Source organism: Penicillium hispanicum, assembly GCF_028827665.1.
Source record: "Penicillium hispanicum strain IBT 35686 chromosome Unknown utg000007l_segment0_segment0, whole genome shotgun sequence".
Taxonomy (NCBI): domain Eukaryota; kingdom Fungi; phylum Ascomycota; class Eurotiomycetes; order Eurotiales; family Aspergillaceae; genus Penicillium; species Penicillium hispanicum.
In genome coordinates, this window is record NW_026623199.1 from 1,124,313 (window position 1) to 1,151,765 (window position 27,453).

The 27,453-nt window shown below is 52.1% G+C and overlaps 9 protein-coding genes across 9 annotated transcripts; 6 read left to right on the top strand and 3 right to left on the bottom strand.

Moving 5' to 3' along the window:
• Positions 1–327: 327 nt before the first annotated feature.
• N7459_008201 (questin oxidase family protein) lies at positions 328–1,933 on the top strand (the record flags this gene model as incomplete). Its single annotated transcript, XM_056947369.1, has 5 exons — positions 328–481; positions 549–851; positions 923–1,282; positions 1,348–1,755; positions 1,836–1,933. 5 exons carry the CDS (start codon positions 328–330, stop codon positions 1,931–1,933), a joined length of 1,323 nt encoding a protein of 440 aa, XP_056796879.1.
• Positions 1,934–2,357: 424 nt separating this feature from the next.
• N7459_008202 (uncharacterized protein) lies at positions 2,358–3,839 on the top strand (the record flags this gene model as incomplete). Its single annotated transcript, XM_056947370.1, has 1 exon — positions 2,358–3,839. The coding sequence occupies one exon, from the start codon at positions 2,358–2,360 to the stop codon at positions 3,837–3,839; it is 1,482 nt and encodes a 493-aa protein (XP_056796880.1).
• A 313-nt stretch (positions 3,840–4,152) lies between these two features.
• On the bottom strand, positions 4,153–7,384 carry N7459_008203 (glutamine-dependent NAD(+) synthetase; the record flags this gene model as incomplete). The annotated part of the gene is made up of 19 exons (XM_056947371.1): positions 4,153–4,262; positions 4,331–4,387; positions 4,453–4,496; positions 4,568–4,688; positions 4,740–4,935; positions 4,997–5,039; positions 5,113–5,116; positions 5,173–5,507; positions 5,563–5,975; positions 6,024–6,188; positions 6,238–6,329; positions 6,383–6,408; positions 6,462–6,651; positions 6,722–6,780; positions 6,844–6,882; positions 6,958–7,069; positions 7,132–7,209; positions 7,266–7,306; positions 7,356–7,384. 19 exons carry the CDS (start codon positions 7,382–7,384, stop codon positions 4,153–4,155), a joined length of 2,154 nt encoding a protein of 717 aa, XP_056796881.1.
• Positions 7,385–7,743: 359 nt separating this feature from the next.
• N7459_008204 (NAD(+) diphosphatase) lies at positions 7,744–9,128 on the top strand (the record flags this gene model as incomplete). Its single annotated transcript, XM_056947372.1, has 3 exons — positions 7,744–7,840; positions 7,907–8,353; positions 8,425–9,128. 3 exons carry the CDS (start codon positions 7,744–7,746, stop codon positions 9,126–9,128), a joined length of 1,248 nt encoding a protein of 415 aa, XP_056796882.1.
• A 163-nt stretch (positions 9,129–9,291) lies between these two features.
• On the bottom strand, positions 9,292–13,121 carry N7459_008205 (uncharacterized protein; the record flags this gene model as incomplete). Its single annotated transcript, XM_056947373.1, has 2 exons — positions 9,292–12,663; positions 12,726–13,121. 2 exons carry the CDS (start codon positions 13,119–13,121, stop codon positions 9,292–9,294), a joined length of 3,768 nt encoding a protein of 1,255 aa, XP_056796883.1.
• A 496-nt stretch (positions 13,122–13,617) lies between these two features.
• Positions 13,618–15,136, top strand: N7459_008206 (putative flavin dependent monooxygenase; the record flags this gene model as incomplete). Its single annotated transcript, XM_056947374.1, has 2 exons — positions 13,618–13,688; positions 13,744–15,136. 2 exons carry the CDS (start codon positions 13,618–13,620, stop codon positions 15,134–15,136), a joined length of 1,464 nt encoding a protein of 487 aa, XP_056796884.1.
• A 348-nt stretch (positions 15,137–15,484) lies between these two features.
• N7459_008207 (uncharacterized protein) lies at positions 15,485–16,489 on the top strand (the record flags this gene model as incomplete). Its single annotated transcript, XM_056947375.1, has 1 exon — positions 15,485–16,489. One exon carries the CDS (start codon positions 15,485–15,487, stop codon positions 16,487–16,489), a length of 1,005 nt encoding a protein of 334 aa, XP_056796885.1.
• A 38-nt stretch (positions 16,490–16,527) lies between these two features.
• Positions 16,528–18,902, top strand: N7459_008208 (uncharacterized protein; the record flags this gene model as incomplete). Its single annotated transcript, XM_056947376.1, has 3 exons — positions 16,528–17,055; positions 17,107–17,898; positions 17,949–18,902. 3 exons carry the CDS (start codon positions 16,528–16,530, stop codon positions 18,900–18,902), a joined length of 2,274 nt encoding a protein of 757 aa, XP_056796886.1.
• A 562-nt stretch (positions 18,903–19,464) lies between these two features.
• pksP (polyketide synthase alb1) lies at positions 19,465–26,122 on the bottom strand (the record flags this gene model as incomplete). Its single annotated transcript, XM_056947377.1, has 5 exons — positions 19,465–21,123; positions 21,183–21,938; positions 21,992–25,420; positions 25,483–25,774; positions 25,836–26,122. The coding sequence occupies 5 exons, from the start codon at positions 26,120–26,122 to the stop codon at positions 19,465–19,467; spliced, it is 6,423 nt and encodes a 2,140-aa protein (XP_056796887.1).
• Between the last annotated feature and the right edge of the window lie 1,331 nt (positions 26,123–27,453).

Consider the following 27,453-nt stretch of genomic DNA (forward strand, 5'->3'; position numbering starts at 1 on the left):
AGGCGGTCTCTATTTCAGATCTGCAGAGCTACCCCGGTGTGCGACACGACAGCTTAACTCCGATTAGTTCGAGCTGGCAAGGGATGCAGTCTGCCAGACTTGCAGTGATGTTATAAAGGGGTCATGCCTCGCGCTATTCGGAACGGCCTCACAAGAATCGCCCTGCGGGTTTATCCTCCGAAGAAGATATTGACTACTCAACCCGGTCTGTCCGTCTTCATCCTCTCTTCTTTGAGGCTTCAGCTGCGACCAGTCGCCGCTTCTGGACTTTCTCCGCTGTTGGGATCATACTGCACTCACCGCGTGCTTCATAGCCAGTCGTTCGCGATGGCTACTGCGACAAAGATTCAGTTGTCACCCTCGACGGACTCCGGAGTTTACAGCTCTGGTGTGCGTGAAGATGCTGCACGCGTAGCGAGCGAGGTTCTGCAAGATGATATGGCGGCCCACCATGTCTTCTTTAATGAGCGGGGGTTCCATAGTACGTTGTTTTGATTGAATAGGACTCTTCGCGGCCTAGATGGCTCTTCGCTGACGATGGCATGGAGATCATATCGTGCATCAGATCCTGACCATCTACGCCCTCGGCGCTTCACCGGACGACATCAGATCTGCCTATGATAGGAGTAAGAGCTACCAGAGACCGGTGTTTCTCGTAGATACCAATCTTGTCACGGCTTTGCATGAGAAAACCACGTTTCAAGCGTCGCTCGGGAAGGAAAAGAATTACGCCACTTTCCTGACATTTTTCCAGGAAGAGATTGAATCCAAGGGAGTCGGGGATGTGTTGAATGAGTATGTCTTTTCCGGAGATGAGAGGGCAGAAAGCATGCTGTTGCGACTGTTTGGTGGTATGTTCTGCTCGTGCGCTCCCAGTGAGACTCTCTCCAACCGCAGGCCAATTGCTCACTTACTCCCATAGGACTACTTCACCCATTGATCCACCTCGGGTTTGGCATCGAGTTCAACCAGCCTGCCATCGTAGCCCAGGCACTTGCGCAGACAGCCGTTCATAAGGAAGGCTTTGGTCGCAAATACTTCCTCCCAGCGGAGCAGATGGCGGGTGGTATTGGACAACCAGGATCAAAATCACTTCTCCAACTTCTCAACGAGATTCGGGCAAACACTGCCCTCAAGGAGAGTGTCAAGTACTCCGACCCGAGTAACATTGCGGACGGAGTGTTGACCCGTGCTCCGCAAGAGATGCTCAAATACGCTTCTCAGTTCACGGTGTCGACAGACCAAGTCGAGGAGCGGCTAGCGGACATGATAAACACAGTTGGTGGGTTCTCCTTTTAATTTGCTTGTGGATCTTGAACGCGCAGCCGACCTGACAATTCGTATCAGTATACTATACGACCGCCGCTCAGCGTCCGAACAAAGAAGTCAAACTCGACTTTTTCTACCTCCACGCTGTAAATTCGTCGATTTTCCTTTCCAAGATCATGAATCTCCCATCCCTGGACCAGCGGACCAAGCTTCGCCTGCTCGAATGGAAAGGCCGCATCAACCTCTTGCTGTACGTAGCGTACGGCTCGCCGGACCTGCTGGTGGATGAAGTGGCTCGGTATCCCGCAAGGCAGGACTGGGCCACCATCTTCTCGCGCAGTGTGAAACACCATCGGGACGACGGACACCTGGCCAAATTTGCGCGCGCTGTGGCGCACGCGCAGAAGGTGTGCGAGCAAGCCGAGAGCCGAGGTGTGCAGGCGATGCCGATCTCTGGGGATATGTGGCTTCGGATCGGGAACATGGGTGAGTTACCTGCCATCTTGAAGTTTTCTATACTTCTCCACATGGCCGCATGCAAATGCTCATCGCTGATTGCTGGACAGCTCTCGACTCCACTGTTGGGGAGACTATGTGGATCCGATCCGCTGGGTTTGATGAGGCGTGGGAGAACCTCGCGACCCGTGAGCGACAGCGTTTATGAGCGTGGTCAGTGTAGGACAAATGGGAGAGTCTGCAGATATGTACTATTTACTCGAAGTTTGGTTTGGATTCTCGAGTTGGAACAGATTGGCCACCTGAATTCTGAAATACCTCTCCCCAGGCCTAGTGCTTGCTTGTAAGACTAACACTGTAGGAGGCTACTAGCTGCTTGTGACACATGATAAGAACATGCACAAAGATCATTTTCGGAATAATAATCCAATTTTGTGAGTCCTGCATGTCTCGTCTCATCTCATCGATCTACAGATCCAAGAATATACTTCGTTATATACTTCGTTCCATCGCGAGGTTTAATTTTTGCCGAGCGGAGAACGGTGGGCCTCACGTGGCGAGGTGGCGCCCCAACAGCTTCAGCTTCATCTCAACTTCTTAACTTCTCTCTGCTGACATCTCCCTTCCACATCATGCCTACAGATCGCAACCCAGAAAACACCAAGCACGAGCCAAACCACGACTCTTCCCAAGTGCCTCAGAACCAGGGCTGGGACAGGGACAACGAGAGCAATCCGTTTGTCGCCTTCCGTCGTTTTGCCGACGAGCAAGTATCGTCGGTATTGCAGTCAATCACCGGCCTTCCATCGACGTTGGCTCCTCCACAACCAGACCGCTGGACTATTTTTACGGACGATCAAGGCTACAAGAACATGGCGTATCGCCATCGGGATGGTGTGACCAACGCGGAGGAGCGTAAATACACACCGGCTCAGGGTGCGACAGAGAGCTTCTCGGGGGACCAGGACAGCACGCCACCCAATAACCACGATAAAACACACACCAACGGCGATGCTGAAAACACGATCTCTCGGCCTCGGCAATCTCAATCGCCAAATGATGACCCTTGGCCCACCTGGAACGGGCGCAAGCCTTCAGACTTCTTTAGTCTCGACTCCCTCTTTGACCGCTTGGAGGATCACCTCCTTCCATTCTCTCCCCATTTCTTTCATCCACGCCTTCGCTTTTCCTTTCCCGATATGTTTGAGGACAGCAGCTCGCCAACATGGCCTCTCACATACATCATGTTCAGCCCATACTCTCCTCTTCATCTAGAACGCCAGGCACAACTCCGAGCGCGAAACGAAAGGGGTGTGTTTTCTTCACTCATGTCCTCTCTTAGCCTGGAAGCAGAGACTGATCCAAACGAGCCACAATGGCGCGAGGCTTTTGAGGATCTGCTTCGGATTGAGAATGGGAAACCCATGGTCGATCGCACGTCTTTATCCACAAGAAATCCTGAGAATGGCACAGAGTGGTTACAGAGTCTCGTCAAGCGCGGTAGCCTGGGGGATGGATGGAAGTATGTGTACGGATCAAAGGATCAGCCCTGGTCTGGTATTACATTTACCGGTTCCCATGGCGAAGACCACCAAACGAGTTTCGATGCCGGCACGGTGGCTCACAACAGAGACACAAATGCCGATCGTGCAAACGAAGAGGCTAAGTCTGAGCTGGATCTTTACGAGCGCGCTTCGCATGCATTCGAAGCCCAGAAGCGTGAAATTGCCGTGGAGCTAAGAGAGCGAGAGAGACTGTTAAACCAACACCAGCGAGACACACCACCAGCTGAAGGCGATTACCGACAAGGCAATGAAGACACCGAGACCTGGCTCGATCTCGTGTCTGGCGGGAACCGGAAATCTGTCCTTGAGACCCCAACAGGGTCCGTGACGGAAAGTACACCGTCTCGCGTAGTTTCCACTATTTCTCGGACTGAACGTGTGCGTTTGGCCGATGGTTCGATCCAGACTAAAAGATACCAGACCAGGCGGTATGCAGATGGTCGTGAAGAGACAGACTCTTCTGTCGAGACGTCTCATGCTAGCTCTGAGGATGCACACCCGGCTGAGCCCGGCGAGAAGCCCAAAGGTGGCTGGTTTTGGAAGGATTGATTTTACATGCTCAATGATCATTATGGTGCCTGATCATTTGTTGCTACCAACGTGGAAGCTGATATGAACCATGAACTTTTTCTATCTGCTCGTCAGCGTTTCATCTCTTTTGTTACCTACAGCTCAACTTCATCCTCTGGTGTCTCTTATCATCATAGTATCATGTATAGGGTCGCAAACAATACCAACGAGTTGTTCTCTACCATTCCTACTCCTTGATAAGAGAAAGACAATATGTGAGACCTCTTATTCTACCTGCACAGAAAACCGACCGGCCAAAGACATCTAATCAAACCATTCTACCTCGCACAGTTTAATCCGCCTTGACGCTCTTCTTCTGTGCTTTTCCGGTGGTCCATCCCTTTGACTCCCAATACTCAACGCTCTCTTCCATTTTCTTATATGCCCAGGTGAAAGGCGGATCTACATGGAAGGTCAGCACCTCCATTCTTCATATGGCAAGAGTTCAACGAAAAGCGAGGGAAACATACACAGGAATTGTCTGAGATCAAATCTGTTGTCTTCGGGAGAGTATGACTCGGCATGGTCTTGGTAAATGGTCAGCAACCTCAGCTGCGGAGTGGATTAGAAGAGAAGGACGCCCGAGACGTACAAGAGGGAGTGATCACGGTCATTTTATGTCGGTTGATAGCGTAACTTGTGATATGTTAATAATGCTGTCGATCTATCAAGTCGTGCTTTCCTACTCCGGGGGAAGGGAGACCCACTAATACCAAAATCTTCTTGTCTTCTGGTAGATTTCGCGGGGGCTATACTCGTTGCCCCACAGATGCAGCAGCTTCTCGTACATCGACCAGGGTCCCAACTTGGCTACTTTGCGGTAATAGCCTTCGTTTATGTTAGCGACATGACGTCTAGCCGCCTTTGGCCAAGCCCTACCGAAGATGCTCAATTCGTTGTAAGTCATTCCCATGTCCGCTTCATCGCTCTGGACGTACGTTGCTGTAATGGGCTCGAGTTCTGCGGTGGGTGTCGCGTTCAAGAAATCATCCAGGATTGGAAGGCGCAAGTTCTCAGTTCCCCAGGCGATGAACCGTTTAAGATCGACTTTCGAGATGCTACCGATGGGATTGAGCTGTGTTTCTCTCACGTTAGTCCTCTGAGCTTGCCAAAGAGAGAAAGCAGGCATGGCTTACATCTGCGGAGCTGCAGTCGTACTTGGTGAGGTAGCCGCGCAAACTATTACGAGAAGTTAGTGGTAGAGTTCAATGTTGACGTCCTATAATGTTAACCACCCAGTGACGATGCGTACCATTCTAAATTCCAATTAGCCTTGGGACTGAGGCGTAGTAGTGAGATATATGTTTCTTACCATCCACATTCGACGATCCAAGAACCAAAAGACCACCGCCGCCAGGTCGCTGGCGAACGAGAGGAAGCAGCTGCGCAAAAAGATAGGAAAGTACCATTCTCAAGCGAGCCTGGACGTTTTGCAGGGCAGCATTCTCAGTAGGGGTACCCCCGTGGACCTTGAACCGTGGCTGGTAGTTTGTGATGACTGTAAAGAGATTCATGATAGAGGTGACCACGGTATCGAAGTTCAAGTCGACGTGGTAGGCACCGATATCTGACGCCAGTTTCTTGGCACGGTCCCTGGTCTCTTGGCTCGAGTTCTGGGTGCCCATATAGCTCGTGTGGAAAATACACCTACCAAGGCCCGTGAGCAAGTTGTCAAGGTCAGTTGTTTTTGCCATGAACTTACTTGCAGATATCCTGGCTAGTAGTAGGAAGCCAGTCCGAATCCTCCGGCTGTGCGCACAGTCGGCGCACATCCTTGATGACCTGCTCGTTGCCTTGATTGACGGCCTTGAGCACTTCACAGCACATAGAATGCACAATGACGGCCGTGGCACAACTATCAATACCACCACTGAGTGGAATGAAGAAGCCTGCAGCCCCACATCTCCGAAGATAGTCCCATAGCCAGCACGCAGGACCTAGAGCAATCTCTTCCTCTGGGCGATGAAACCGAGGTTTGAACGGCTCCGAGAGCGTGAGACTAGGGTCCGCATCATCGCGTGAGCGGGAAAGCCTGATGTCCAAATCTAGGCGAACGTAAGGAGACTGTTTACTAGCTTGCATGCCGCGGCTGACACTGGACCTATATGTCCGAACCTGCTTGCAGTCAGTATCATAGACTTTATAAGCAAGAGACCAAAATACCTCTTCGATATCAACAGTTGCAGTCACAACCTCGACATCATTCAAAGAGAATTGAGATCCCTGCGCGACAATTTCACCGTTGATGACAATCATAGCACAGCCATCGTAGTACAATCGATCACCGTCGCATCCTTGCTGGTTAGCATAGAGATAGATACCACCACTCTGTGCTATGTTAGTGTACAGACTTGAAAATCATATCAGGGGGCCGTACCAGCTTTGTAGCTTGCGTAATGAGGTTGACGCGGGTATCCAGCTTCCTCAGTTCGTGATGGCTACCAGAAGAGTTGGAGATGATCTCCACGCCTACGTTCATTAGAAAGAATCACAGCGCGCCAAGAAATAGTCGTGAAGCATACCAGCCAGACCGTAGGGAATGTGGGGTCTAGCAGCCGATTCATTAGCATTTCGATAGCAAAAAGCACGAGCGATACACACCCATTTGGAGTGAACAGTTCCTCGCAGGTTTCCAGACCAAGGCAGGTGTCCCTCGTGCTGATAATGGCATCTCCAAACGGGACCTTGTACTGTCCAGTAATTTTGCCCACAATTTGCTCAAGGTAATAATCTTCCACCTCTTGAGGGCGCTGCCACGGGGTAAAGTGTCTCATCTCACGATAGTTGCCATCTAACCCAGTCGCATAAGTATGTATGTATGATGATTTATTGAGACGGAGAATAGAAGGAATAGAACGGACCGTTCGCAAGCCACATTTTCGGCCGGATCAGAACAATCTTGCGGTTGTAGAAGATCACACTAGAAGAGGATATCCATCAGCGACTGGCCGAGCACATCTGCGAAGGCTATATCTTGACCCACCGACAGTTGTAACGAATATTACGGTGACGAATGGGCATGCTGTATCATGTTAGTCTAAAGCTCTCTTTCAATCGTGATATTGGTGGCCCAGAGGCTCCGGGCCAGGAAGCATACCCCACATCAACGACAATATCCTGGCAGTCAGGGTGGTCGATGATACGGGCGAGCATTTCCCACGAATGAAGAAAAGTGTCACCATCCAGGAAACCGTCAAGAACACCATAGCCTATGCAGAGCATTCAGTCTATTTCGTAGCTTCAGAGTCTGCATATCGTGTGGAGGTCTTACCGGTAATCTCCAACTCGGGACCAACGCGCAATGTTGCACCAGCGGCCTTGGCCTGTCGGACACTTTCGATGATGCGTTCTAGCATGTATCAGAAACCGCTACCTACTGTCTGCTAGCTGTCTAGGACAACATACCGGCGTTGCCCTCAAAGTCCAGGGCCCATTGGTTGAGGGAGCTATCTCGTCAGCACCTGAAGCTCTAAAAGCGTATAGACAAGCTCGTACCATGTTGCTAAAGTGACAAGGTGCCCCATTATGAAGATTTCGGGTCTGTTGCAAGACTGCCAGAGCTATCCAGAGCTTCCGTTGATGGTCGATGATGAATTCAGCCGCCAGTCACGTGTGTGGGGAGAAACCGTTCCCCGCTCCAATGTATTGGTATTACACGCATGCCGTATCTACTCCGCGGTTTAACCCGTGTCGGCATTGGTCCGACCGACGATAAGGCGTAAGCCGCATACAGGAACCGCATCTGCCCGGCCTGATTAATCGCTGATTAATCGCAGGGCCGTTGGTCACAATCGGAAGGTCAACTTCTTCCTGATCGCGGGATCTTGTGGATGATTGACCCAGGGACCTTGGTAGATACCAAACCTCATTCCCGATCAGCAGAATGAGCGCGACCTCCCAGATCCCCACTCCGGCCCATACGCTCGCGGAAACTATGCTTTCGCGGCGCTTCGGCAAAGAAACAGCGAACTACTTTTCCAGTATGAACCCCAGGGGCCGAGAAAGAGGGGTAATGGGTTGCGAGTAACGATGCTGAGCTTGATCAGGTTCTCCAATCAACCGACTGTCGTTCTTGCGCTCCGATCACCCGTTTCTTTCCACGGCGCTGAAGCACCCGACTACCCAGTTTATACTGTTGAACAATCTTGCGCCGTTGACCCGGTCACCGACCGCACTGTACTATGCCAAATATGACGAAGTGCGCAAACTTGTCCCACAGGATACTTTTGATCAGACCGAGGAGGATATGATCAAGAGCTTTGACTCGCGAAAGACCCACGCGAATCTCATATTCCTTGGCTTGGACGAGAACCGCAAGGAAGGCGGTTTGGCTTATAAGGTATACACTGGTACTCCCTTTTTCGCTGTCGATGTGACCCCCAAGGGCTCCGAGGCACAGCAGACAGCTGCAAAGGACACCATCAGTGCCATGGAGGAGAAGGGACTTTCTTTCTTCCAGACGAGAGTTGTGACGACATTTACCGCCGACGAAGGTACGTACACTGCCGAGGCTGGCTTTTCTCTAACCTCACAAACGCAAGGATGAAGCTCATACATGCACTAGCTGCCATATATGCTCAGGCGCGCGCCCTCGTTGACTGGAATACTCGCAATACCTTCTGCGGCACCTGTGGTAACCCTACGCTCTCCGTGAACGCTGGTACCAAGCGCGCGTGTCCGCCCACGGATGCGGCACGAGTCGCGCAAGGCCTGTCAGACGAGCGCCCTGCATGCAACACTCGTACCACCCTGTCTAACTTGTCTTTCCCTCGTACCGACCCCACCATTATCGTGGCCGTTGTCTCCGCGGATGGTAAGCGGGTCCTGCTCGGCCGCTCTAAGCGATTCCCGCCAAAATGGTACTCGACCCTGGCGGGCTTTATCGAGCCGGCAGAGTCCATTGAGGATGCGGTCCGAAGAGAAGTCTGGGAAGAGGCTGGCGTCACGCTTTCACGGGTGGTTATCCATTCCTCGCAGCCCTGGCCGTACCCAGCGAATCTGATGATCGGTGCCATTGCACAGGTTAGTGAAGAAGAGCATGAGAAAATTAATCTCGAGCACGACCCCGAGCTGGAAGACGCACGGTGGTTTGATGTTGAGGAGGTGGAGGAGGCTCTGCGTGTTGGTTCGTCTGACCTGGGCGCCACTGCTGGTCCTGACTACAAAGGTGGCTTGAGATTGCCGCCTCCTACCGCGATCGCAAACCAGTTGATTCAGTCAGCAGTCAATGCAGATTATTTCCAAGGGGACAAGAGCTCTAAGATGTGAGCTTCGCACAGATCTGACAGTGCTTTCGCAGACGAGATTACGCCTTGGTGAATATTAGGGGTGTGCACATATGGTCGAATATCTCATATGACACAAGAGAGACTCAATTGGTTGTGAATTTATATGCACTTGATAGATCATGAGAATTAAAAACTCTATCATCTTAGAGATTGGCATAAACAGTCCCATCCCGCAGCTCATGGATGCTTTCCTTGCTACTGGGAGAGCCAACCTCCGTGTAGCGTCTCCCATCTCGAAGCTCGTGAATTGTGACTCGTCGGTGGCTCCTTCGGGAGCGACGCGAGCTACGAGAAGAGTGGAAGGTATCGCCACGTGAGATAGAATCTAAGCTTCCAGTCTCACTCAACACCACACTCTCAGGTGTAGGCTCCCTGGCTTCCATACTGTCTCTCTCAATCGAGACTTGAAGTTGACGGTCGGCAACCATGGATGCGCCGACTTGACTGTGCCAACGTCGCAACGCAGAGGCAAAAGCTCGTTCTTCCGAATTGTATTCAACTGGTGGTCCATTCACTTGCGCCTCCGGCCCTGAACCGTTGAACACAGCCCATGAGCTAGCTTCAACACTCACAAGCACGACATCGTGGTCGTAAGTCCGAACCTTAAAGTCGCGCAGAAGTATGGCGTCTCCCTCAGCTAGCAATGGCATCACGGACCTGTAGCGTCGGAATATTTGCGCTTGAAGAGTTGTACCGGCCATTGATGGATCGGTGAGTTGGATAGTCATAAAGTAATCTCTGGAGCCAGACTCTGCACGTGAAATTGTGGAAGTGTCGTGGACGATTGAGATCGTATCAACCAGAGCATTATAATGATCGATGAGAGTTGCGAGAGGAGCAAAATAGGACAATTTGCTGCGCAAACCTTGCGCGAGTCGATCCGGAACCGGCGGCTTAACTATGAGCACTTTTGGAGTTTCAGGGGCATCCTCTCCGGCCACCTCGCTGGGCTTCTCTTGAGCCTCAGCGTGCTTGACAGTAGACAGCTCACCATGAATGGGATCGTCTACTGAACGCTCGGAGAATACAAGCTCCTGGGCAATGGAAACATCCCCAGGCGCAGAACTTAAAGAGACGTTCAGACCCACGGGCGAGCCGCGGGCACTGGGAGAGGGCGATAACTTCGTATTCGCGTGGAGAAGAGACCGCTGGTGCCCTGAAACCGCTTCCTGGGTCGGATCGGGTGTCAGAAGTTGCTGTTCAGCATCCTTAATCCGTGTGGGCTCTAGAATATCGAGCGATACTTGGTCGGCATATTGATCATCTAACTTCGGACTCTGCCGTCCCTGGTCAGAAAAGTTTCCGGAGCCGAGTAATTCTTCTCTCTGGCTGGTCTTGTCGTCTGTTGCTGCTTGGGCGGCAAATCGTGGCCAACCTTGGTCGTTAGTCCCATCCAGGCTATTAAATGGTTTCTCCGAGTGACCAGAACTCCGCTGCCGACCATGCTGTGCGCGCTCCGGGCCAGATTCCTGTGGGACATCTTCGTCGTCTTCACTGGGTTCTTCTTCATCGGAGTCTAGCTCAATGATTGCTTGTTTTTCAGCCTCGGTTCTGATACGTTCATCAGTATGCTGGTCGTCAGATGGTGTTTCTCCTACACGTCCACGTGTGAAATCGCCAATATCCTCTTCTGGGGATGACTCCCGCAGAGAGGGTCGGTCAGAGTAATTGTCTCTTGCCAGAAAATTCACCGGAGACTCATCATCCATGTCGCTTTCATGAACACGGTCGTCTTGATACAAAATCCCGGGCTCGGTTGTTTCATGGCCATCATCTTCCTCAGACATGATAGATCGTTCTTCGTGACTCTCATCAGCAGTAGAATTCTCTACCTTGGGAGACACAGATGACCGACTGTCATGCCTGTTCTCTTGACGGACAGGTGGTGCCACCAGCAAATTATCTGATACAAGCTCGTCTTCGCTGTCACTATCCAGCACGATGATCTCAGGTTGGGCAGTGGGTGGCCGCGGTAAATCGACTGGTTCTGAGTCGTCGTCACTCTCATCCCTTGACTCGATTCCCTCTTCGTCTTCAATTTCCTCCTCATCTTCGTCTTGCCAGTCAAATTCTGCTCTGGCATCGTCATCGTAATGAACTTCCTCGTCAGCCAGATCACTCTCGTTCTCACTGTAGTCTGGGCGAGGCTGACGACCATCGCCTTCTTCCACAGTAGCTGATACACCCAGAGCCTCATCTTCAGACACCTTATCTTCAGATGAAATCTCTTCTGAGTCATCCGCAAGTGTGTCCATTTTCACTGTTGTGAAATGATCTACACCACCATGTGGTTGTAGAGAATCTGCTTCTTGTGCATTCGATTGCGCAAACCCAAAGGCAGAGCTTCCTTCCTCTCTGCTAGATATAATCTCGCGATCCTCGCTGCGGTTCACGTTTCCATCGTAAGATTCCATTTCCTGGAAATGAGTATCCAGTTCTTCTGGCGCAGTTCTTGCATGAAGTGCATCAATATCTTCTATCTCCATTTCAGATAGAATCATTTGATGATGATCCGGAGCTTGCGGTGAATCAGTTGATTCCGCCAGGTTTGTTGGATATCGTTTACTCATTTCCACGATTTGACTTTCTGACGAGCAAGTTGGAGGTAAGTGACGGAAGGCCGGGGCGGCTGGGATGGAAATTGGTGTTCCTTCTTGTGACATGATATCCACTTCATCGGGATGTGGTGGTAGTGGTTGGGGTTGTGAGGCGGGTGCACTAGGTGCTAGAGATTTCGACGCATGGGTTTCATCGCCAGTCATGACATTAGAGGAAAAGAATTGTGCATCTGGCGTCTGCGACGTGTGAGGCTGTGAGAAATATCCTTGCGCGTTGTGCTGGGTGGGAACGATGGGTGAAGGAACTGGAAGCCCAGTGGAAGGTATAGGCCGAAGTTGTGGTGTATCTGTAGGCAAGTTCGTAGCGGCCTTGAAACGGTCATGGGGGCTAGCTCCAATTGATTCTGCATGGACAGTGCTTGACTGCGGTGCTCGCCCGCTAGAGATGTTCCCAGCTAGTTGAAGGGACGGTTTCACGAAGACAGGGGATCGGTCCCGTGATACATGCTCGCGAATGGAGGACGTCTCCGCAACGGCGTCGTCAGGCACAGTCCCTGTTGTTGATTCCTCATCCGAATCGACGTTCAAGTCCTCCGACGACGCTTCTTCCCAAGTCTTCGGTGTTGAGTCTTCCTGTCGAGGGCTGAGTGGTTCATCCAGGACGTGCCAATCGTCCCTTTTGAGGCTGTACCGCGGTCGTTTCCTTCCTTTCCCTGGGACATACCCATCCTCTTCAGCGAATGGATCGTAGGAGTTACCGATAATCCCAGGGTAGGTTTGTGAGCTGGTTTTGAGAAAAGCCGGCGATGCCCAAGTTCCCTTGCCGGGTGCTCGAGCAATCTCAGGGTCTATCGAAGCCGCGCGGGGAGTGGAGGGCGGAGGTAGCTCAGAGAGATGTGGCGCAAAGTCGTGGTGTTGAACGATGATAGATGACGCGTTTTTTGACGATTGACGGACCTAACATACTGTTGTGAGCTCCCAAGAAAGTGTCTAGATGTCCCTTTGGATGGTCCAAGTACCTCGAGGGAAACGCCGTTGTCATCGTCAAAATGAACATCCCACGCGACATTTCTTCCTGGCGTTTGCGCCGCCGAACTGTTCACGACGAAAACCGCGCCTTTGAGCCCGAGCCGCACAATATCACTAATTCCAACTTGGGAACCGGCAACCTTTTCTGCGACGCGTCCATGGAAGATCGCTTTCACCTGTCCATGTGAGCGTCTTAGTCGGAAATCCGGTTCGGCCAGCAGCAGGCTAAGAGACTTGGTCGATGAGGAGTATGGCCAAACGAGCGTGACCGTTGCGTCAACACACTTTGCCTCTGTATCTTCGAGAGTCGGCGACAACTGAGCGATCGGGACATTGGTCAAAGGCGATAGCGCATTCGCGGGCGGAGATTGATCGGTCGCATCCATCATGACGCCCGCTGTTTCACAGATCTCACAGAGAACATCAACATTTCGCAACTGCTTTCAAGGGGAGAAGGTGAGGTGGAGGCCTGGCGACAATGGTGAGCGAGGCGAGCTGAAGATGCTGGAACAAAGAAACGAAGAATCCGCCGTTGCGGATGCAGGGTGGATGGGTAATACGGGTGTAATGTAACCCGCGCTGCCCTGTCAAAGGAAGATCTCGTCATACCAGAATTACACACTCGGAATCCACCCATCGATGAATTCCCCGTGAGCTTGTTGGCGATGGAACCTCTCGATGATATCCTCTGGATGATATCACAACACGGAGTTCTTGCTCTCCGCCGTCAGCTGCAACTTGACAGCGAAGCTCCCCGTAGCGAGCTTAGTACCACGACACTGATAAGCTCCGCAGTCAACTCCACTATGGCGAAAGCGCTTGGCGGACTTTCTCCCAACCGCAACCCCTCTAGAACAGTCCAGAGAAGTCGACTTATAGACAATGGCCTTCACTCATCCCATACGTCGAGTCGCTGTGATTGGGGCAGGGCCATCTGGACTCGCTTCCGTGAAGTCGGTCAAATTGTTTTTATTTCCCGGCTGTTTGAGTTGCTAACCGTGGAAATAGATTTCTGGTGGCGGAAAAGTACTTCGATCAAATCGATGTCTTTGAACAGAGAAGCTGTGTTGGCGGAGTCTGGAACTACGGTCCCAGTTCATCCAAACTCGGAGCAGCGATTCCTGTCCCTCAACTGGATCCCCATGTATCGGCAGAGAAGCCTCTATGGACCAGTCAGTCCGAGGGACCCCCCGAAGCGATATTTGTCTCGCCATTATATGATAAGCTTGAAACCAATATCCCCAAAGAACTGATGCGCTATTCGGACAAGCCCTTTCCCCCGAACGCTCAACTTTTCCCCACCCACGCTACAGTGAAACAGTACCTTGAAGAATATGCGGAGGATGCAAAGAGTCTCATCAGCTTTGAGACACAGGCACTTGATGTGAAACTGAAAAACCCTGAGTTGAACACATGGGACTTGACGACGACAAATCTCCGAACCGGCATCAACACTACCCAGACCTACGACGCCGTGGTAGTAGCAAGTGGCCATTTCTCCGTCCCTTATATCCCCGATATTCCTGGGATTGAAGCGTGGAACCGCGCTTATCAAGGGAACATCTCTCATTCCAAATACTACGATTCACCCGAGCCTTTCCGAGGAAAGAAAGTGGTGGTGGTAGGCCAAGCCGCCTCCGGGCTTGATATTGGCGCACAGATCAACGAGGTCAGCAAAGGTAGGATTCTTGTCTCTCAACGATCTGAATCATACCTAGCTGCATCTTCCCCTTCCAACAAGATCATTTGTCCCGAGATAGCCGAGTTTCTTTCTCCCGAAAATTACGACCGAGGGGTTCGTTTTGCAGATGGCCGGGTTGAGGAACAAGTCGATGCAATCATCTTTTGCACGGGCTACTTTTACTCTTATCCGTTTCTGTCGACTCTCAATCCACCCGTTGTGACGCACGGGTGGCGGACCATGAACGTCTACCAGCAATTATTCTATATAGACCACCCTACACTCGTGTTCCCGGGGCTTGCACAGAAAGTGATCCCCTTTCCCTTGGCGGAGAATCAGGCAGCTGTCTTTGCTCGGATTTGGTCAGGACGGCTTCACCTCCCATCCATCTCGGATATGAAAGCTTGGAATCAGTCCGAGGTGGCACTGAAGGGAGATGGAAAGGTATTCCATCTACTCCCGTTCCCGATGGATGCCGACTATCATAACTTTCTTTACGACTGGGCTTCTAAGGCTCAACCGCAACCAGGGCTATCTAATAAGGGAAACGGGAAGACCGGATCGTATTGGGGGGAGCGAGAAAGGTGGATGCGCGCGCTGTTTCCCGACATTAGAGGTGCGTTTGTGCAGAAAGGGGATCGGCGAAGCGAAATCAAAACCCTCAGCGAGCTCGGGTTCGATTTTGACAACTGGAAAAAGGAGCGACACGAAGCTCAATGACTTTGCCAGGCATGCATAGAATGAAATTAGGTATAGACCCATGCAGACTAGAAGGAATAGACCGAAGCATTACCGCAATGCAACAACCGAACTGCAGAGGAACGAAAAGCGGGTCGGGCGATAAGAAAGCCGAGCGCTTATCGATAAGCAGTCACGTGTCGGCGTTGCGCCTCGGCGTCGAGTCGCATCCATTCACTCTTGACTATACCACCACGTCCGGCGAATTGCAGTGAATACGACAACAGTGAATGTGAGAACTGCAGTGAAGCTGCTAGCTCAGTTTCCGTAGCCACTACTTAAGTATGTCGCCCTCCCTTCCATCCCATATCTCACTCGTCGCATTTCCCAATGGCCTCCGAGTCCTCGACTGACACCTCCGCTCCTAGCAACATCCAGGGTAGTGAGTTGGACCCGACTGGCTCTGGTCCAAACCCATTTACCAACAGTGGGCTCTGGGTGTGCTGGCCGCTGCCAGAGACTTTCGACCCGAACGAACTACTGCCTGGTGCAGTGCTTGCGTCCGTCGAGAACGAGCTTGGCCAGCTGCCGCCGAGCCGCCGCGAGACCGAGAGCTTGTCGTCGTCGTTCGTCAGTTCATTGTCTGAACAACCGTCTGAGTCCTCCCCGCATTGTACCAATCCGTCTGAAGCACAATCGAATGCTACGCCCTCCTCGGATTCTTCGCATCGCCTTACTTCCCAATCGGAATCGGCATCACTTTCTGTGCTATCCCTGCCCACCAGGGACGAGATCCTTGATAGACTTCACGCCGAGTCATTGTACTACCTTGATTATTCTCGCAGTGCTACATCTACTTCCGCTTCCACTTCAACTTCCACTTCTGCATCACTCTCGACACCGGAGTCGGGATCAGAAAGTGATTCCTCGTCGTCCGCATCTCTCTCGACACGGGAGTCGGAATCGGAAAGTGATTCCTTATTGTCTGAACCTCTCTCGGCACCAGGGTCGGAATCAGAAAGTGGTTCCTCATTATCTGAATCTCTCTCGGCATCGGAGTTGGAACCAGAACGTGTTATCTCCCCGTCTAAATCCGCGTCTGATTCATCTCAGTCACCTGTCCCAGCACCACCGCCCCAATTATCCGAACAAGCCCGACGGGCCCGAATAGCCCAACTACCCCGTTTTATTTACCGCGCATACGCCACCTATTCTTCTTCAACACAGCCAGTCGCTGGCAGCTCACCTCGACCAGCCAAGAGACGTCTGGCAATTGTCGCTTCTTCCAAGGTACTTGGTGGCTGCGATCCTATCATTGAACCGCCTCCAAAAAGATACGAACGATTTGCCTTGTCTGCCCCACCAGCCCCATTGTTTAACCGCCCATCACTCTAGTCTCCTCTCACTCAAACAGACCCCCGATCCCCATCATCATGGAAGAGGTGAAATCGAACGCGCCTAAATACCCCCCTGATCGTGATGACCAGTCTGCCGGTGAAGAGAAAGTTCAGGATCCAAAAACCCAGTTACATTTGAAACCCCCTGCGCCGAGCGTTAGCGCAAGTGGAACTCCCTCGTCGGTAGGCGATGTTGAGGCCGCCGTACCTGTTGCAATCCCCGAGACCACAGCTCCTCTTAGCCTGCGCCTTGAAACCGATTCGATGTCTCATTCACATACCGCTGTCCACCACGCTCATTCGGAGTCATTACTGCAGCAGTCTCATTTAAACCATGATGTCCAGGCTTCAATACAGACGATCCAGCCAAGTGCCTTGACTGTTGGGGACATTGAAGACGCATCTCCAGGATCCATCCGTCTCGGCCCTGCTGAGTTCGCTGTTACTCTTCCGATGGATTCGCGTGTGAAAGATGACTATGAACGTGTTTTGACCGATGCGGCTACCAGTATGCGAGAATTTCTCGCGAGTTTCAACCCCAACTCCCGCATTTCAAGTCCTGAAGTAAGCTCTCATTTCACCCACCATTTACCTTTATCCTGACATTCTTCAAAGAAGGAAAACCTATTGTCCCAAATGCAGAATGTTACTGCACGATTGAATAACGTTTCGACACACCCAGACCTGAACATTTCCCATTATTTGACTGAAACAGAATCTGATCTCACCAAAGAAGCTGCTTGGGCCGAGTACTCGAGCGCAAAATTTCTTTTCCTGGGACATTTGATTGAAATCGCAAGCCAGCGTCATCTCCATTTGATCCTAGCGGTCGAAGATGCCAAGAAACAAGAAGTGATGGAGCGTTACTTGAGGGGCAAAGGATTCAATTACACTCGACCTCGCGAGGAGCTAGGCGGCAGCTTGGAAGTCTCTTTGGCTAAAGGCTCGTTGAGCTTTGGAGTCCATTCCAAGGATAGCGTGCGTGATCTTTTCAGAACACCATCGGCAATTTTTGTGCTGGATGCGGCATTCAACCCCAAGAGCCCATCTGTGCAGCATATCCGAACGACATATACCCGCAATGGGAGCCTTCTTCCCATTGTCTGGTTCCTGGTTTCCAATACGTGTGAACACATCGAACGTTGTCTCCCAGATTTACCCGAGCATGAACGACTGCGGTTGCTTTTGCAATACACCGCTCGCCTTCACAATGAAGTGGGTGATCTCCAAGATGATTCTCTTGGCGTGTCCGAGGACGCTGAGGAGATAACAAATTATCTCCTGGATGGTGTCATGGCCTGGCCACTTCCTACTGTCGAGCCTTTGCCCTTTGTTTCAATTGAAGAATTAGAGTCCTCCACTCCGTCATCAGATGAGTCCCAGCCAGCCACTCAGAAGCGCCCCTTGGTAAGTTCATGTTCGTCTTGCAATGGCGTTACTTGCTGATGTAATTTCAGCCAGAGGAAGATGATGGTGACTTTGCTTCGAAACGTGCTCGGGTTGATTTTCAAGACACCAGCCAATTGACCGACTCCACGAAGCCCCCGAGTCAAACTCTAGATTATGACTTGCATTCATTGGAACGAAATCTGCTCCATATGAAGACCAGCCATGCGGCAGAGAAAGAACAACTACAAAAGGATCTGGTCCAAGCGCGGTCTCGGTCGCAGGAAATGGAGAAGGCCCTCAGCGAGCTGCAGCATCGCTATGAGAGCCGAACTAATGAGCTGCACAAGACGCGCCAGGAACGTGATAGTGTGGTGGAAAGCAAAACTTCTCTGGAACAACGGGTGGAAAAGTCAAAGGAGGATATCTCGAAATTGAAAGAGGAACGCAGCAGACTGCAACAGGAACTTGAAGAGGCCCGGGAAGAGCTCAAGGCCGGCGGTGGCAGCCTTGCTGATCTGGAGACAGCTCGGGAAGAAATCCGTCGTTTAAACAAGGAACATGCCAGCTTCGAGCGCAAGGCTGAGTACGAAAAGAACCAGGCCGAATACACCCGCGAACAATACCAGACTGCCTCGACTGTTGCTGCCCAAGCCGGGAATGAAGCTCGCCAGCTTCGCGAAGAGAATGAGAATCTCAAGCGTAAAGTTGAGGGAAACGCTGTTCGGCTTCGGGAGCTTACGATGCAGAGTGACTCTGCTCGTCACCTATCACGGATCAGAGAGCTCGAACTGACCCTTGCTTCGCGCGAGGAGCTGCTCCACAGAAAGGACGAAGAGCTCCGTGAAATCCGCAAAAATCGACCTTCAACTCGTTCCACTAGTACGCAACCCCGAAGCCCAAAATGGGCTGCAGGAAGCCGTCCCACCAGCCCCGGGATCAACAATGGAAATGGAAATGGGAACAACGGCGGCCTTGCTGGCCGAGGCAGTGCTTTACGGTTCAGTTCAGAGGTCCCCTTCTAAGCACCTAGCTCAGTGGGATTTTCAAAGCCTCAAGGCTCATGCATCAACAGCGAACTCTTCTGATAGCCTTGCTTGATTTTGTTAGAGTCAACATGTAGATTTGAATGTCATTTGTTTTATGCGCAGGAAAGGACTCGGTAGACTACTTCAGTCCCACACAACCTCTCGGATTCAATCCCCAGACCTGTCGCACTCTGTCCGAGTCATTAATATGGTGAAAGCCGCATTTGGAAAAGCATCCTTCTGTCCGTCTATGACGACTACACGAACATCTAAATTCTCAAAGTGAACTTGAGCTCCACAGAAGGGAGCCACTGAAGCCTTTACAATGCTCCTTGCCAATCTACTCAAACCAAAACGGAGAAGCTCAATTTTTCAAACATCATGTATTGAGGAAAAGAGGACTAAATAAAGCCAAATATCACTAAATTATGTATACCCCAATAATAAGACAAACAAGAAATTAAGAAAGCACAGACAATTACCCAGGTAATTCAACTCCGTAACAATCTCGTGAGGTAGAGGAGAAAGGGAAAGGAGAAAAGAAAATGGGTGCATCTTTTTATGCAGAATCCATCGCCCCAGCGATGAACGCCGCCAGTTCTTTGGCCTTGGCACCCTGAGTCATGGTGAAGTGGTTAGCTCCCTCCATGATGGTGATGCCACCAACGTTCTTCGATCCAACAAGAGTGTCCCATCCGTTGGGGCCGAGATCGGTACGATCGTTCAGCAGCCATTGCATTTCTCTGGGATCGGGGCTGCCGTCTTCCGCAGGGGCAGGACGAGGGTCATTCGGCTTGCCGCAGACACCATCCTTCGCCCAAACCATGAAGGTCTTTGGGATCTTCTCCGCGAGTTGGCTGTCATTGAAGGGGAACGGAGAGGCTTTGTACGCATCCAGGGAGTCGATGAAGGCCAGGAAATGTGGAAGCAGCCAGCTTGGCGGAGGAGCCTTGCCGTCGCCGAACAGACCGATCGAATCGAAGAATCGGTACAGACGACGCGGCAGCTTCTCTAGCCCAATGGGGAAGGGTGAGTCGAGGAGGAGCAGACGGTCGACTCGCTCGCCTTCCTCGAAGATCAAGTGGCGGGCTGCGTCGTAGGCACAGATGCCACCTGCGGACCAGCCGCCGAAGTTGTACGGACCGGTGGGCTGCCGACGCCGGATCTCCGCCACGTAGGGAAGGGTAATCTCGCCCAGACTGAACTTCAGGTTCTCCGGTTTCCGCATGTAGGGGCAGTTCAGACCGTACACGCAGACATCGGGAGAAACGCGAGGGATCGTGGCGTAAGAGGTTGCCGATCCAGACCCATCGGGGAACAGGAAGAGTGTCTGGGTGGCTGTTTTAGGGTTGCCTTGCAAGAGAATCGAGGTTGCGGGCGGGTGTTGGACCGCCGCACTCGAGACAGCCTTGGGAGGCTCAGGTTGAATTCGCTCGGGCAATTGAATTGTCTCGACAGCAGTTGCCTTGGGCTTCAGGTCAAGAGCAACTTCGATGTCGTTGATTGTCTGGTTCTCAATGAAGAACTCCCCGGGAAGGTCGTAATCCAGAGTCTCACGAATTTTACCGAGGACGGTGAGAGACATCAACGAATCGAGGCCGAGCTCCCCCAGATTGGCATCTGCCTGAAGCTCTTCAGGCTCAACACCAATCTCTTCCGAGAGGATTTCACAGATCTGCCTCATGCTGTTGTTCTGCTCCAGGGTCATGGACTTTTCATTGGTGGGCGTGGGGATACCGCTGGTGTTTGGGGTCGAGAGGTCGGTGGAGGCGGCAGACGACATATCAGCCTCACTGCTTGAAGATCCATCACTGCTGCTCTCGGCAGGGCTCATCTGAGCCATCAGCTGCTTGAAGTCCTTGATAGTCGGCTGGTCCACAAAGACAGAGGAATCCAGGTCAAGACCCATCTCCTCGCGATAACGGCCAGTGACAGTTAGGGAAAGAAGCGAATCGACACCATAATCCGCAAAGTTCAGATCATCGGTCATTTCAGACTCCGAAAGTCCCACCTCCTCGGCCAGAATGCTAAGAGCACGCACCGCGAGGCTTGGGGTTGCCGGCTTGGATGTCTGAGTGGGTGTCTTCTTGACCGGACCGACCTTCGTCTTCTGGACATCAATGGGTGCAGGCTTGGACTTAGCAACCGGCTTGGGTGCGGCTGAGCCACCAGCTGGAGGAAGAGCCATATCAAGGATCTTTCTGGCAAGTGCTTGGAACTATACCAAACTACGTTAGTCACGATCTTCTTGAAAGCGCTTGAGCTGCGATTACATACCTTGACGCCCCCATATACCGCAACAATGTCATCACCGTCAAAGAGATAGACATCACCAGCCCAGATCGAATTCTGCCAGGGCTGCATCCGCACGTAGGTGCGGTAGGTGACGCTGGGATCAAACTTTTTCAAGCAGCGCATAGAGTCCCAACCGTGGTTGACAAACACTTGGTTCTTAGAATCAGTGGTATCGCTGGCATTCATGATAAAGCCAGAGAGGTGACCGATACTATCAATCCAGAAGGGGTTTCGGTGGTAGTTTCCAGGAGGAGCCTGGAACTTGACCAAAGCAGTGGCCTCGTGCTGGTCACTGTCGAGAATGACTTCTTGGATCGACTTGTAGTTCTCGTCATATTCGACCAGAGCACTGAAGAGCTTGTACACCATGCCGCGCTTCATACGGTGAGCCTGTCCAGTCTCGGTGCTCTCTTGAAGATGCTCAATGCTTCGCTTGATGAGATAGGTGTGGCGTTTCCATTCGAGCTCAGCGGCGCTAGTGCTGAAGAACTTGACAGTGCATGTAGCGTGGTCAAGGATCTTCTTACCCTCCGGGGTAACAGACCACACCTGCACTTTGGCGCTCTCATCCGCCCAGTTGGCTGTGGCCGACACCCGGAAGAGCTGCTTTCCGCCCTTTGCGATGAGAGGCTTTGGCACCACCACGTTGCAGACATCGAATCCACGTTCTTTCCACTCTGGCTTGTACTTCTCAACCAGGAACTCACCCAGTGTCTGTGCAATATCTGCGTAAAGTGACTGCTTGACGTTAGCATATGTTCTTGTTAAGTTGATCGAGATTGAGAGCTTACCGATGGACAGAGGCAAGCTCCATTGACTTTGTGCCCGGCAATGACACGGTTGAGATCGGGTTCGGCAATATCATTCTCAATGACAACCGTAGCGCTTGTGTTGTCGCCGCTGGTCTCCAGCACCTTTTGAGCAGAAGTTGTCAAGAAGGTTGAGACGGGAGCAGCCTCAGCCGCAGGTGTCGCAGGTGCACCCTTCAGCAAGCAGAAGTTGTTGGTGTACGGGATCCAGTAGTTCTTCAGGTCCCACTTGTAAGAAGGCAGCGGGAGCACTTGGTGCGTGGAGCTAAAGTCCTGGTGGTACTCTTTCCAGCGAATGTCGATGCCCGCCAGGTAGGCCGCCGAAAGACTATTAGACAGTACTTTCCAAGTATCTTCCTGGCGGCGAAGAGACGCCACCGTAGTTGCCTGGGGACCGAAGGTCGACTTGACCATTCCGGAACAGACGGGGTGGGAGCCAATCTCAACCCAGACGGTCTTGTCATTCATCAGCTTAGCATGGCGAGTTGCCTCAAGAGCGGCGAGGAAATTGACCGTCTCTCGGCAGTGGCGAGTCAAGTAGCTGGGCGAAAGGACGTCAGGATTGGCCTCCGTCAAGACATCCCCAAGCAGAGCCGACACGAATGGAATGGATGGTTCGTGGAAAGTCACACCCTTGGCGACATCCGCAAGGCTCTCGAGGATGGGCTCAACCTGGGCAGAATGGAACGCAAAAGGCACCTTCAGCTTGGTAGCCTTGAAGCCTTCGTTGACGAGCTTGTCGGTGAGTTGATCAATCGCCGCGCTCTCTCCACTAATGACAGTCTCGCTGGGAGCGTTGATACACGCGACCTCGGCGGCATTGTCACCTAGGAAGTGCGTCACCTGCGCCACCGAAGACTTCACGGCCAGCATAGCGTGAGTTCCCACCTGGCACTTCTCAGTCAACAGCTGAGCCCTTCGACCGGCCAGGTAAATAGTGTCACTGGTGGTCAGGATACCAGCAGCATTCAGAGCGGCGTATTCGCCCAGACTGTGGCCCAGGACAAACGCAGGAGTAACGCCAAGCGATATCCAGTACTTGGTCAGAGCCATCTGGATGCAAGTCGTTCCCAGCTGGGTGACAATTGGGCTCAACTGCTCGACAGGAACACTGCCGTCGATGAGAGGAACAATTGAAGGGAAGCCTTGGCTTTGAACAATGCGGTCAAAATGCTCGATCTGAGCCCGGAACTGCGAGCTACTCTCAAAGAGCTGGCTGCCCATGCCGGTATATTGGGCGCCTTGTCCAGTAAAAATGAATCCGACACCAGGGGCATTTGCAGGAACAGGCGTAATGTTCTCGCGGCTTGCAGCCGAGTTCAGAGCACCCCGGACTTCTTCCAAAGTAGAGCCAGTGGCGGTGACTCGGAATGGGTGATGAATGCGTCTCGCAGTGGTAGTGTATGACAGGTCAGAAAGCAGGGTAGAGTCATTGACATTGAACAAATTCTTGTTTGTGTCAATGTACTGGACCAGGGCAGCGACGTTATTCTTCAATGCAGATTGCGATCTCGCAGAGACAGCCACGGGATGCACTGCCCGAGGATCCTTTCCGCTGCGCTCGTGAAGAGGACCGTCTTCCATCAAGAGGGCGGTGTTGCCACCAGCAGCGGAGAAGTTATTGATGAAGGTCTTGCGCTTGCCTCCAGCTGGCCGGGTCCACGGCGTGGGCTCAAGGGCGATATGGACGTTCCGTTGCTTCAGGTCCGTGGGGAAGTTGTGGTTGATCTTGGTCTTGATGCCGCAGTGAGGTGGGATCATGTTCTTCCGCATCATCATGAGAACTTTCACCAGAGCCGACACACCAGAGGCCGACTCCCCGTGGCCAATGTTGGCTTTGGCAGAGCCGAGGTGGAGTGACTGGGCTGGTCCACGACGGTAGTCCGGGGCGAAGATGTCCAGCACAGACTGCATTTCCACCGCATCTCCGGCTTGAGTTCCAGTGCCGTGCATCTCAATGTAGCTCACCTCCTTGGGGTCCACATCGGCCTCGTTGAGAAGCTTGTCAAAGATGAAGGACTGGGCACCCACATGGGGCCGAGTGATGGAGACAGCCTCGGCAGAGTGGTTGGTGTAAGCGCCAGAAATGACACCGTAGATAGGATCGTTGTCGGCCTGCGCATCCTCAAGTCGCTTCAATACCACCGAGCCAATGCCATCCGCTCGGCAGTATCCATCGGCCCCATCATCGAACGTCGTACAGTTTCCAGTTCGAGAGAGGAAGTGGCCACGGTCAAGACCCGCGTGGTTGTCGGGGTTGGTCAAGATGTTCACACCTCCCGCGACCGCGGAGTCGCAATCGTTCTTCCAGAGAGAGTTGCATGCGACGTGAATCGCCGCCAAACTGGACGAGCAGGCGGTGTCAACACTGACACTGGGACCGCTGAACTTGAAGTAGTAGTTGATACGACCGGGCGTGAAGGCACGGTTGCCGCCAGGAATGAAGTAAGTGTCGATATCCTGCCCGCTGTTGATCTCACGATAGTCATCACTCGTCATGCCATAGAACACACCAACTCGGTTCTTCTGCGTGGATGGGGTGCTGTCGGGGATGAAACCCGCCATCTCGAATGCCTCATACGCAGTCAGAAGAGCGAGTCGCTGGGCGGGATCGGCCTGCAAAGCCTCACGCGGCGACATGTTGAAGAACCGAGGGTCGAACAGACCGGCCTCGTTAATCCAGCAGCCGTACTGGACTTTGCTAGTGTTTCTCCGGTTGCCTTCCATGTCCACATGAGCCTTCACATCCCAACGCTCCGGGGGGACTTCACGGTGAACATCTAGTCCTTTATACAGAAGGTCCCAGAAGGCTTCGGTGTCGGGGGCCTCTGGGAATCGCCCAGACAAACCGATGATGGCAATCTTGGACTGTTCGGCACGGCCAGTGCGATTGGTTCCTTCTGGATCCTTCTTGACATCTCCGATGGTGCTATCAACCTCGATATCTGAGATTCCGCTCTTCTTCAAGGATGAGAAGAGACTCTGCGTCGCGGTACTGGAGACGGGGTACAGAATGCACTTGGCGGTGGCTGGTTGCAAGGTCGAGGCACATGAATCAATCACCTTATCCCAGCAAAGCTGTTGAGTGAGGATCTCCCCAAGTGAAGTCGTCAGGAGTGCCTCGAGACTTCTGTCTTGAAAAAACTTTCCGCTCTCGCAGGAGAAGACTGGGATCTGCGGTACGTAGCTTGCGAACTTCTCCTGGGGCCATGACTCCATAATTCGGGCGATGTCTCTTGGATCATAAAGATGCGAGCCATGGTAAGGACCGTGAATAGGCGCTCTGACTGGCTTGTGCTCTTTAGAGAGAGAACTCTCGATAAACTGACCCAACACTGTGGGTGGGCCACTGATAGTCACCCCATTTGGACTGATGGCACTGATATATGGTCGAGAAACCAGAGGAAGAGTCTTCCAAACATTAGCAACGTTTACCCTTGGCATTTGCACTCCAAATTTGAGGAGCAACTCACATTGGCCTCTCCAAATCCTTGGATCAGTTGCTGGGCCTCGCTCTCACGAATGCCCGAAACTAACACAGACCAGCTGGGTGACAACGATCCACTTGCTTCTACAAGATCGCGCATTTTAATGACGCACATACCAAGCCTCAGAGCGAGAACCACGGTCTCCACTCCGGCGGGAATGAGTTCTCCGACGGTTTTGGAAGAGCTCACCACAGCAGAAGCCAACTGCCCGGTGCAGAGACCAATGATGCGGCTCTCGGCTCCAGTGGGATAGGCATTGCCAAGATCTCCATAGTAACTGTCGAATACTGTCAGTTTCCAAAACACCTTGCCAATTCTCTTGTCGCTGATGTACTTACTGGATGAAGCTTCCCAGCTGGTAGATGGTCGTCAACGCGCTTTCGAGGGCTGGGTTTGGTCCTGCTTCTCTGTATCGAGCCAGCAGGTCGACGATGCTTGTGAAACGGGGGAACATCTGCCGCTCAGAGGGCGGCAGACGGCTTATCTCCTTGCGCAAAGCATAGTAGCACTTCTGGAAGAAGGCGATCAGGAGCGAATCATTCTTGGCTTGCAGCAGGCGGCGAAGGCCAGAGTCGAAATCAGCAGTCTGATCTCCGAAGAGATACACATGACTGGGGCCCTCCATACTCAGTCCCGATGCCAGCCAGAGAGTGCAAGCTGTTCGGAGAAAGAAGAAAGGAAAAAAAGAGTTTAAGGCTATCGCGACTTGATGGGGTCCATACTTTATACGTACAACTACCAGGGGATTTGCACCCAGCGGACTGGACAAAGATCGAAGAGCAGGATCTGCCTATGGGTCTTCTTGGCACATGGGGTTCAATTTTTTTTTTTCGAATCTTTTCTCCTCGAACCCGGTGTTTCCATGCCATTTGGTTATGGGTGGAGCTGAAAGCGTGCAGTTGCGGTGCTTCGTCCATGGTTTTTGGTATGTCAGTTGGTTTCGGTGGCACCCCGATCGAACGGCATATCAAGTTTCGCTCAGTTTAACAATGGAACCGTTACTATAGACAAGCTCACATTAGGTGAGATGTCTTTCTGTTTGATGCGGACCATACACTGAGACTCTGGTCCGCGAACCTGGTCTGTTCCTTGGTTCTAGGAAAAGACCCTCGTATACGGTAAGCAACGACACCAGCAGCTCAACAGTGAATCCAGGTCGGTCGAATACTGTTTGCGGAAGAGGCAGCCCTGATCGAGGTGGGTTAGAATTCGTCATTGGATATTCGAGCCTGCGATCGATGACCTATGATCTGAACACCGGTTACGATAGCCGGAAGGGGACTCAGATGGAAGCGAAAGAATCGCATGTAGTTGCATTGGTGGCTTGATATCGCCGTTTTCGGAAGGTTGCACCCGGCGTCTTCCATGGATCACGTGATACATGTGCCCTAGGTAGCTCGACCTCCCAAGTACTAGACATAGCTCAACCAAAGTGCTGAGGATGAGAAGAAGAGGGGCTGCAAGTCTAATTTTTTTGCTCTCAGCTCAGAGGCAATAAGGGGTCATTAACCGACTTCCATGGACTGGCTAGCGACGTTTGTTGAGACCGTTGGATTATGGTATATTCATGCACGACTGTCCTTCGAGTGAACATGCAACAGACCACCAAGTTTAGCAAGATCGATGCAGATCGTTATCAAATGAAGTATCTCCTTGTAGATTGTGTTGAGGTACCATAGCAAATATACAATACGTCACCACTTTACAAACAGCACATCTTCTAGAATTTCAGGTTTCAAGCACCAGGTGTCGTCATGATTCCGGAAATCTTCTGAAGCTAGGAGGATTCCTCAAATCGAAACACCCGAAAAGAATAATTCGTCATAATGCATCACATCAGACAGTTTGTGGATTGATTTCCAAAATCATAGAGAATGTAGGGAGTGCAGGTACTTGAAATAACGAGTGAATGGATCAAGTGCAAACAGGCATTTTCATCGGTGACGGGGCGAACTC